Here is an 11,892-nt window from a genome sequence, read left to right as displayed (position 1 = left end):
AAACGGGAAAATGATAGTACGAGTTTTAAACGTGTAGATTTCAAAAAATGTAGTATAGTCATATAAATTAAGGAATTACTATATGAATACATGTATCTAATGTTCAAAACAACTATAATATCCAACATTAATGCATATATATATCACATGACTCATTATAAGATCGAAGACATATCATTGAATATCATCTAATACCAATTCTAAATTCATATACCACACATGTCCAAAGTCTTATTGAGTATTATGGCTTGGTTATGATGTTGGTCATTGTTGTCAACATTCAATGACCAACATAGTCAAACACTCCAAGAGTGATGCATGTTTGCTTAGAGTTGGAAGTCATCACTTTTGAAACAATTTTTAGCAGATACATCAGTTTGTAGCTCAATTTTGGGGTTTGTGCATCAAATTTGAGTTGAAAATGGAGGCCATTCAGTTAGCTTCATATTGATGAAAGAATCAAGTCAATCGAAGTTCGAGAGAGAGAGAGAGAGAGAGATGGTCAATTAAGTAGGCATTATATTTAACAAGTCAAGTCTTAAAAAATACCAAAAAAAAAAAACATATATAGAATAAGAATGCTTTCCGTCGTTTGCCTTTTTGTCTTGCTTCTTTGGGAAGCATAAGGCAAGAGACAATTCCAGATGTCTTTTTTTGTTATGTGTTTTGAACAATAAAAAATGGGAAACACATTTTTGCTAACAATGGGTGGGACAGTTATTAGGGTGGGTCTCATATGTTGGTGGGTTGAAGAATTAAAATGGTAAAATAGAGGAAACTTAGGGCATGTATGGCAATATTCCAAAAAATCATTTATAGTGTTTTATTGTACTGTGGAACAAAACCGAACAACATATGTATGTGATGGCCGATCTGTTTTTGTTTTTTGTTTCTTTTTATGCGAAAGAAAAATTCCTTCAAATAAAAAGTTATTTACATCCGCTATAGTACCAGTTTTCAAAATTTACATCTTTTTTGCATAATCAGTTTTTCAAAATTTAAATAAAAATTTGGGACAAAACTTGCATGAAAGGGAAAATTTTCACGAATATCATAATTCCAAATTGCAAAATCTCTACTGCCACCATCACCATCGCTACTGCCACACCACTTCCAACACTGTCATCATCACCACCACACCACTACTGCGTCCACCACCACCACCACCACCTCTAATGCAATTTCAACCACAACCATTAGAAGAAATACTTATGTATGCATTTCATACATGTATTTTTTTTTGGAAGAATTAATTTTTCCTTTCTACCAAAAATAGAATTACTCTTAATTTTTTCCTAGTTTTTCCATACAACATTTCTCAGTAAAGAATCGCTCCCCCCAAAAAAAAAAAAATGTTACTTGTACTTTTAACGAATCATACCCCAATTTATTTGCCCCACCCATTTTCCTCTTACATTAGAAGCCCTAACCCTTTCTCACATTCTCGATCTGCCTGACCCTTCTTCCTCTTCCTCTTCCTCATCTCCAGGTGTAATTACAGAGGCCCAAAGTTGAAGAGGAATTAACTCCAACCTTGCAGGGACCCCAGTCAAGGAGAAATCGACTTCGACAGCCTTGCAGTGGCCCCTTCATTTTCTTCACTTCTCCAGTAATAGGTGGGTCCCTTCCCAATCGTTGATTTATTAGTAAATCTGGCAGCTCAATAATGTCATTGATCACTACGATCCCATCATTTTGTTCACAAAAATTTATCTATGTTGTGCGATTTTCTATTTGGAACAAAGTTTTCTGGGTGGGACATAGGGGCCACGCCCTCGTGTCCCATTTGCCCTTGTATTTTTATGTATTTTTTTTTCCTTCTCAAAATAAATTCCTTATTTTTATTATCAATTTACTTTGAAATTTTTCTATGTTTCAATTCAGTTGTGAATCTTCTTTATGATAAAATCATTGTTTACAAGCTATTATTTTGTTTAAGTGAAGAGAAATGCAGCTTGTTTGGGTTTCCACGCCGATACACAACTCTTAGTTTCAGGGGGCAGGAGCATCTTTTCATAGCCCTTGAAACCAAGGTGTTGTTTCTGGGCATGAGGATCACGAACGGATAGTGTTCTTTCTCCCTTCTGTTTATTAGGTGATATACATGTATATTACTTATTACATAGTAAGCATATACCTGAATTTTTTGCTTATAAAAAAAAGGTATTTTTTGCTTACCAAACGGCTGTATATAACATGTATTAAACACATATTATATCATTGTCATACGTGTTTTATTACGCCGGATCTTTTAAAAGTATTATTATTATCTAGCAGGTTTCTATGAACTAGTATCGATTGAAGTTGATATCGATACTTGGCCATACTAGATCCTAGATTTTTTTTTTTAAAGTATTATTATCAAGGGTAAAATCATAAACACCCTCTAGGCTTCAATTTATTATCAAGGGTAAAATCATCACCAACCGATTTTTTTTTTTTTTTTTTTATTTAATGAAAGTAGGGGATCAATCGACTGATCTAGGATGATATGGATAGATCCAAATCGATATCGATGGAGATTGATATTGGTCCGATTCTTGAGATTTAAATCTTTGTGGTCTAGTCCATTTAGTTGTCGTATGAATCCAAACCTATTTATTTCTGTTCCTAAACTTGCTAACTAAGGTTGATGATGATTGTGAGGGTAAAAAGTGGGGTTGAGAGAGGGGTAAACTTGAAAAAATAACACAAGTTGGAACAAAATCTCTTGATAAGGTACTCCAAACCTCATGTTTGATTTTTCAAACATAAGGTATCTCAAATGTCATTTTCTTAGACACTTGGTATTTTTTATTTATTTATTTATTTTTAATCCTAATGACCTGCCCAATGGGAATTTGATCGCATACACCAGAGGTCTTAGGGGATAGAAAAGAGAAAAAAGAAAGTACAGCATTCAGATTCTTACATGTACATTAGCAGCCAAGTGGTTTATTTTCTTAAAAAAAGAAAAAAAAATGATTTATTTACACCAAAAAAAAAAAAAAAAAAAGAAAGAAGCAATCAAATGGTTTCACATCAAAATTCTTTCATGTATTGAAATTTCTTATTTCATCTACCTAAACTGAGAGAGAGAGAGAAACAGGGTTATGATGATGATATACCAAGAACAACATGTATATGGGGAGGTATATATAGCATCACATTACATGTACATGAGAAACCAAGTGTAACCCAAAAAAAAAAAAAAAAAAAAAAAAAACTCTTACCAAGTCAAAATTCTTTGATATGTGGAGAAAAAATTTGGCTACTGCCCGAGTACCTATAATCCCTGATAACAGTCAAAGAAATGGAATTTCAGGGGTAGATTTGACAATATTCTCTTATGATGAATTTTTTTACCTTTACCCTTGAGATTCCATTCCTCTGGTGGTTATCAGGCTGCAACCTAGGCAACAGTCAAGTTTCGTTCGAATATGTAACCTTGTAATTCCGTCCACCCATACCTTTTGAATGAATTTATAGATAAACAAAAAGAAAACCAACTGAGATAGCCTTTTGTAATTTGTTCATCACCACCCATTTTTTTTGCTTCTCAGGTTCATATTCCCTAGTTGAATCTCTCCTCCACCACCATGGCCATGTCCTTGACCCGACTGCGTCCATTGATTTACAACATGCATGTTGAACTCATCATCATCTCCATGTTGTCCCGGGCTATAAAGCGTGTCAAGCTCATTATCAACATATTGTTGCACTACCAACACTGATACTGTTGCTGCAAAATCCGACGACGATAACAAATCCCCGATCGCTCCCAACTCTGGACACTCACTCCAATCTGTCAATCCAGCCGTCAAAGGCGATATCATCCCTTGTCCCCTCCCAACAATGAACAGATCATAGATGTTATCCATTGACCGTATTACCGCCACCGTCTCCTCCCCATTGTTCACCACCATCTCTCTATACACAATAGAATCAGAGTTAATGTTTTTCATACGAAACTCGTTTATGAAATGATCATCTTGAAGCTTCTCTCTATCGTTGTCTGTAATTACATTCAAGATCTTTATATCATTTCTGTCATTGGATGGTATCACAGGCTCTACTGCATTATCTCCTGCTATGAAGTGGAGCACCGTGATATTCACTTCTGGGTGCTCCGACATCCTCCGAGCATAAGATAATGCTTCTCTATCATCGGGTCCTCCGAAAAAGAGGACCGCGATATGGTGGGTTGTGTGACTTGATGCCACACGTGAACCCCCACCAAGGCCTCGGTCGACGAGAATGCCGACCGAGCAAGGTGCATTAGCCAAGACATTTTGGTTCACTGCTCGAAAAGCAGGATTGGTGGCTTCCATGCCACCATCCACTGTTTGTTGCTTATGGAAAGGGACAAGGATGAAGGCCACACGTTTGTCCTCAGCTAGGTTGCAGATGTCTTCGTGCATAGTAGAGTAGGGTGAGATAGCTGTAAGGGGCTTCACTGAGACACCACCCATATGCTGCTCATAGTTCTCGAAGGCATTGATGATGTGATCCGATTGAGCTTGGGTTCGGTTTACTGCGGGTCGACCTGAGTTGTGATTTTCATGGACGATAAGCATGGCAGAGGCCCTGCCTGTGAGTTCCACTAGGTGGAGGGCATAGACAGAGATGGGAGACTTCTTAGTAGGGTGGGAGGCTTCAAGGAGGCTGATGATGGTGGGGACATTGCGAGGGGTGTGGACGCATGCCAGGATTCGAAGTTCTGAGTCGGGCTTCGATGATTGCAGCGTTCGAAGCTTGTAAGGCACGTAACGTCTCGCCGGCCGGTAAAATTCATGAACGATCGGCATGATGATGCTTGTCATCAACGTTGTCATCAGCACCAATAGAGCAAATGCATTGTCGTCCATAACCTAATGTTACATGTAAGGTAAAACTCATAGATAAATAGATTTTTTAAAGTATTATTATCTTACATTTAATAAATAAGGCATTAAAATATTTTCTTCTAATTTTTGAGAATAATGATTGTTTTTGTCATGTGGTGCCTCTTTGTCGTTTTGATGATTGCATGGATAACAATATCTTCGACGAGTAGCATGTCAAATTTAGTGATCTTTTATCATCTATATGAAAATATGCCATATTTTTCTATAACCACAATTATTCAAAAATAATTTTAAATCACTATTGGATATATTGTGATGCGAATTTGCACTAAAAAGAACTCATAATTAGATGTGATATGGACAAATTTCCCACAAAGCTCCATGCCGACTAATATATACTATCATGTGGTAGAAAGAAGCATTGACAATAAGAGAGACGGTGTCTTAATTTCACTAGCAATGTCCAAATCCATTCTACATGGTAGTTTGGTTAGATTTTTTTCTTTCAAACTAAATAGGCATGTTTTGATTATCGTCCACATTATCATCCCCCATCACGAAGTTCATTTTTCAATTCGATCTTATTTCAAGACATGTCTAAAGTTTAATTTATTTGAAGAAATTTGACCCATGTGAAGATATATATATATATATATATATATGGAGAAAAGTTCCTCCATTATGAGTGAGGGTTAAGCATGTCGTCCACTACATGTAAGCTAGTGGGTGATGGACACATGGGAAGGGGGCCAGCCATGGGCAAGAAGGTAATTTCACTAGGAAGGGAAAGAGATGCGGACACATGGTTAGGCAACTTGAAGTCATATGCTTGATTTAGGTCATTTTATAATAAGGGAATATTCTATTCATGCTACATTCTTATTCTTCCTCTTGCTCTTGCTCTATTGTTCTATTTATGTCTTCATAAAACTATGGGAAAAGGTGGGTCCGTTGCTGGGGTGCCTAGCTTTTGTCACTCTCTCTCCCTCCCCTTTGGAAATGATCACAATTCCCCTCTCATCTGAAGTTTCGAACCCCCGCCCACATTGACTGAGCCACTAGCTCTAAAAAAGTTAGCAGCATGCCCAACCCTCTCCTTAAAACTATACGCTCCAAATTTCATGTTATCCAAAGTCTACTCCTTGGATTTGTTTTTTCAAGTGTAAAAGTCATGAGTAAAACAGTAATGGCAATGGTCATAAGAAAAGAATATATATCATTTCCTTCAGTGAATGAGTATATATGTGAAAGGTAATTTACCTCTTGGTCACGCCCGACGTTGAGAACAATTATCTCTATGAGTCCTTTGGTGTTCATGAGGAGACCCAAAGTGAGTCCTTCACTGATTTGCATCTTATAGTAGAGGCAGATAAGAAGTGTGCCACCAACCTTGCCTAGACTGGCCAAGATAAATGTGAAGAAGGCATATCCCCATTCTGGAGCTCCAACGTCTCCCATCTTTGTTCTAAGTCCACTCATGGTAAAGAAGAGAGGAATCAACAGCCCAGACACAAAATCTTCAAGCTTCTCTAACAGTTGAGTCCCAAGTGGACCATTTGGTATGATAAGCCCAAACACAAAGGCACCAACAATGGAGTGTGACCCAATGGTGTCTGTAATAAAACCACACACCATGACTCCTGTGAGGATCAAGCTTATGTAGAACTCATTGAAGCTCTCTCCCTCTGGAGTACGCCGTATAATCCATCGAATCGCCGGTCGGACTACGAAGATGCAAAACAAAACAAAGCCAATGGTGGAGAGGATAACCCAAAGAGAAGCTAATGATACTTTTCTGTTCTCTCCAAGTGCAATGCTAAGGGAAAGAAGGGTCCAAGCCAAAATGTCATTCACAAGAGCCGCCGACATGGCCACCTTTCCTAGCTCTGTACTAAGGAGCTTGAGCTCTGCAAGGATACGTGCTAGCACCGGGAAAGCCGTGACGGAGAGGGCCACACCGGAGAAGAGGAAGAAGACCTTACCTTGATTAGGAGTGTTCTTGTTAATTGCAACCTCTTCCTCCATTCGCCCAAGGATTATGGCATAAGAAGCACCAATGATGAATGGCAAGATCAAGCCGGATATGGCAATTGTGAATGCCTTCTTTCCTGTTCTCTTGATCACAGTTAAGTCCATTTCAACACCTACGAGGAACAAGAAGTAGAGGAGACCTATATGGGACATAGTCTCCAATATCATCGTACTCCTCAATGGGAAAAGGGTCTCTGCAAACTGCTTGCTCCTTCCCAAAACTGATGGACCCAGCAATACACCACCCTATACATCGAATTCAGAATTAAGTGTTAGTCTCGGAAAGAACTATGCTTCCCTTTCATAGAGAAAGTAGCTGGATTTTAAAATTTTTTAGTGGTCATCAATCAAGGAATCCTGAGTTGCAGCCAAGTAGTTGCAATCCCATGGTAGCAGCCAAGGGAATAGAATGTTAAGGGTAGGGGTGGAAAACTCATCTTAAGTTTTTTTTACTTATATGAGTTTTTCCAATGCTTCTGTGTTAGGATTAGTTACTATTTCCAATTTAATCCAAATTTATATTTTTTGGAATTATTTGGAACGTGATCCTATCTTTTTATAATTTTTGTTTCACCCAACCCATTGTAGAAAATGCTTGCAAAAAGCTCAACTAATCGTGTAGGAGATTTTGATTTATTGTTAAGAAATAAGAATCTTAGGTCTTTATTAGATAACATGTAGCTTTGAATTTTGGGATTTGTTCAAAATATTCAATTGGGTGAATTTTTCCACCCTTACTCTTGGGATTCCATTCTCTTGGCTGCTACCACGGGATTGTAGCTACTTGACTGTTAGCCTGGTAGCATCAAAATTTTTTTCAATTGGTTAGGATCACTATGATTAGGACTAAGAGTGGTCCCAAGTGATTGGGTGGTTTTGGGTTGCCTTTGTTGTTTTGATGGAGAAAAAGTTTTGAAGGGTAGGATACTTATGATGATCAACCTATTGCCACTACAAGAAAAAAGGGTTTTTGGAACGGAAAGTTTCTGTCTCAAATATCAAAATATTGTCGCTAATACCTTTTAGGGATAGTAAATATTTCTGTTGACATTCAATGATTCATCGCAAAATAAATAAATAAAGAGAAAATTGCATTGCCACCCCCTGAACTTTGGTCCTTATTCAACGCCACCCTTGGACTTTTCGAAACGTCAAAGCCACCCCCTAAAAATTCAAACAATTCCAAATCGGTCCCTGCCATTAGCCGACCGTGTTAAGTGAATGAAAATCTGTTAGTTTTTTTACAATATACCCAAAACACCCCCACCTATTGTGAGAGGACAATATTGCCCTCCCTTTCATTTCTTCTTCTAAACCCATCTCCCTCTCACTCTTCACTCACTCAAATAGGGTTGAACAAGAAGAAGGAAGAAGACGGTAACCTACAACTCGATCATGACCTCCGGCGTGCGATTCTCAGGTGGAAAGCTAACTGGCGTGCGAACCTCTTCCCTCCGGCATGCGAACCTCTCCCCTCTGGCGTGCAAACCCTCTGAAGGTGCGAATGCATTATGGCCACTCAGATGTGTTTGATAGATTATGATTCCTTACTCGGGGTGGCATTAGCAAGGCTTCCAGAGTAATCAACATCAGTGAAGACATATTTGCTAGATTCAATTGCACATTGCGGGGTGGCAATGTGATGCATCATGAATACATTCAGGTTGGTAAGGGAAGGGATGTTGGATTTACTCAGATATTAAAGTTTGAAGGGAAGGTTGCAAGCGGCAATGGTGAGCAGTTTTAAGCAGGGATATCTACCGGTTGGGGCATAGGCTGGATTTCTTCTGGATGCTCTCATTCTTTTACACCACAATTGGATTCTATTTCAACACAATGATGGTGATCTCGACAGTCTATGCATTTTTATGGGGCCTCCTTTATCTTGCTCTAAGTGGCATTGAAGCTACTGTGATGGATAATTCTAACAATAACAAAGCTCTTGGCACAATCTTGAATCAACAGTTCCTCATCCAGATGGGTCTTTTCACTGCCCTCCCAATGATTGTGGAAAACTTTCTTGAGCATGGATTTCTTAAAGCAATATGGGATTTCTTGATGATGCAGCTCTAGCTTTCATCTGTCTTTTACACATTTTCTATGGGAACTCGTTCGCATTTCTTTGGCCGGACCATCCTTCATGGGGGTGCAGGGTATCAAGGAATAGGGTGTGGTTTTGTTGCGGAACATAAGAGCTTTGCTGAGAACTATAGACTCTATGCTCGTTCTCATTTTGTGAAGGCAATTGAGCTTGGGGTGATACTGAGGCGAGGTTCGCACGCCGGTCAGCTTTCTACCTGAGAATTGCACGTTGGAGGGCACGATCGAGTTGCAGGTTACCGTCTTCTTCCTTCTTCTTGTTTGACCCTATTTGAGTGAGTGAGGAGTGAGAGGGAGATGGGTTTAGAAGAAGAAATGAAAGAGAGGGCAATATTGTCCTCTCACAATAGGTGGGGGTGTTTTGGGTATATTGTAAAAAAACTAACAGATTTTCATTCACTTAACACGGTCGGCTAACGGTAGGGACTGATTTGGAATTGTTTGAATTTTTAGGGGTTGGCTTTGACATTTCGAAAAGTCCAGGGGGTGGCAATGCAATTTTCTCATAAATAAATGATAGTTGTTCTTGAGCATGGATTTCTTAAAGCAATATGGGATTTCTTGATGATGCAGCTCCAGCTTTCATTTGTATTTTACACATTTTCTATGGGAACTCGTTCGCATTTCTTTGGCCAGACCATCCTTCATGGGGGTGCAAGGTATCAAGGAACAGGGCATGGTTTTGATGTGGAACATAAGAGCTTTGCTGAGAACTATAGACTCTATGCTCGTTCTCATATTGTGAAGGCAATTGAGCTTGGGGTGATACTGAGGGGAGGTTCGCACGCCGGAGGGAAGGGGTTCGCACGCCGATCAGCTTTCTACCTGAGAATTGCACGTTGGAGGGCATGATCAAGTTGCAGGTTACCGTCTTCTTCCTTCTTCTTGTTTGACCCTATTTGAGTGAGTGAGGAGTGAGAGGGAGATGGGTTTAGAAGAAGAAATGAAAGAGAGGGCAATATTGTCCTCTCACAATTGGTGGGGGTGTTTTGGGTATATTGTAAAAAAACTAACAGATTTTCATTCACTTAACACGGTAGGCTAACGGCAGGGTCCGATTTGGAATTGTTTGAAATTTTAGGAGGTGGCTTTGACGTTTCAAAAAGTCCAAGGGGTGGCGTTGAAGAGGGACCAAAGTTCAGGGGGTGGCAATGCAATTTTCTTATAAATAAATGATAGTTGTTACTGCAAAATAATACGTACTTACAATAATTTCTGAGACCACACGGGGCTGGCGCAATGGTTTAAGGATGAATACAAGACAACGAGTGATAAGGACGATGACGGTGACCTGCAAGATGAAGAGTGGGAGAGAGAAGTCGAGTGGATTGTCACCTTGTAAGACACCGCTTGTTCTGATCATGTTTGGTGCATAACATACCACTATTCCATCTCTACCTTTTGTATCCGAAATTGATACATTTCCAGTTATGTTGCTTCCATTACCTCCTAAACCAGACATCTCTATCTCCTCCCCTACAGCTCCACACTGCCTTCTTCCACCACTTTCAAACAATGTGCAGGAAGCCACAGAAATGGAGCAAAAGAAGAAGAAGAAGAAGAAGAAAAAGAAACAGAATAATTAGTTATGGAAGAGATTATGGAGAAGGAAAAGAAAGGATGCCAAAAGGGAAGGCAGCGTTGGGAGAGAGTAAGGAGAAAAAGGGTTGAGAACTGTGGTCTACTGTGTAATCCAATGAGGGATTTACGTGAAGTTCTTGGTTGAAGCTTCCCTATCTTCTTTTCTTGTCAACTTTTGAGATCTATTAATAGTGGAGTAGAGAGAAAAAAAGAGGAGCCAAGGAAAGTTGAAACTGAAAAAACCAAATTTACAGCTCTATATCTGTGTTTTACCTTTTCCTTCGGATTTGAACCCATTTATATCGCCTGTTTTAATTAAACATGTGGGTCCCCTCTGGATTGCAAGTATAAAGGAATGTAAAGGGAAGTAATGAAATTGATTAAAGGGAAAAATTTTGTATTCATAATTCTCCAATCCACTCAAAAACTAATGGGTTGATCTGTTTCTAACAACTTTTGTTACAAACAGAATTTGCAACCTTAATTACTTTTTTACCCTTAATGCCAATGACATGACACCATGTTAGAGGGTTTAATTTTATAAATTTGTAAGGATCTCATTCCTCTCGAGCTAAACTCCCTTTGACTCTCATTTTCAGTCATTAAAATTGTAGAATGATATATTTGAAAGCAAAGAGGACAAGTGTTGAATCCTCACGATCAGTACGTGCAGCAGAACCAACCAAATTCTGATTTTACCACGTAAAGTCCTATATTATAACTCTTTTCCACTTGATTAATTGGAGATAATCTTTCTCAGAAGGTAGAAGATAAAAATGTGGGAAGAAATTACATATATATTTTACCTAAACATTGATGGGAAGGAAACTTCACAATGCCATCAATAAGTGGTCTGAAAATAAAGGTTATTCCACAGCCTTCTAATAGCGTTTGGCCAATGTGATCCTTATCCACGTTTTGAAAAATACATTCTAATTTTAGCTTCATTTCCTATTTATATGAATGCAAAATTTATAATCCTACTCTGATGTTAGTGTTAGATTACGGATATTACACTCTTTTTATAATTATGATTTAATGTTTGACCCTATGGTTTAATATTTTCATAAAAAAAAATTAATCTGAAAAAATTATCAATCCATGTGGATCTCGTATTGAAGAAAAACATAGAAAATAAAATACATCTATGAAAGTCCGTGCTTTTTGTGTGAAAGCATAAGCACACTGATAGCTATTATATTATATTAAGATGAACAAGTCAAGTTAGGGTAGATCAGTAGAGTCATACCCATGGTTTCAAGTATCGGTATTGTATTGGTCATATCGGTTGTGATCGATCTTTGATCCTTGATCATTCCAGATAAGTTACCCGTATCGTTTCAAGGTTAAAAAA

The 11,892-nt window shown here is 38.5% G+C and overlaps 1 protein-coding gene across 1 annotated transcript; it reads right to left on the bottom strand.

The window, feature by feature from the left end:
- Nucleotides 1-3,077: 3,077 nt before the first annotated feature.
- LOC122080791 (cation/H(+) antiporter 15-like) lies at nucleotides 3,078-10,565 on the bottom strand. The gene is made up of 3 exons (XM_042647642.1): nucleotides 10,165-10,565; nucleotides 6,087-7,103; nucleotides 3,078-4,850 (listed from the first exon to the last, which is right to left on the bottom strand). The coding sequence occupies exons 1-3, from the start codon at nucleotides 10,417-10,419 to the stop codon at nucleotides 3,516-3,518; spliced, it is 2,607 nt and encodes an 868-aa protein (XP_042503576.1). The 5' UTR covers nucleotides 10,420-10,565; the 3' UTR covers nucleotides 3,078-3,515.
- Between the last annotated feature and the right edge of the window lie 1,327 nt (nucleotides 10,566-11,892).

Source organism: Macadamia integrifolia, chromosome 6, assembly GCF_013358625.1.
Source record: "Macadamia integrifolia cultivar HAES 741 chromosome 6, SCU_Mint_v3, whole genome shotgun sequence".
NCBI lineage: Eukaryota > Viridiplantae > Streptophyta > Magnoliopsida > Proteales > Proteaceae > Macadamia > Macadamia integrifolia.
The sequence above is the reverse complement of the archived record's forward strand: the minus strand, read 5'-3'. Positions and strand labels throughout refer to the sequence as shown.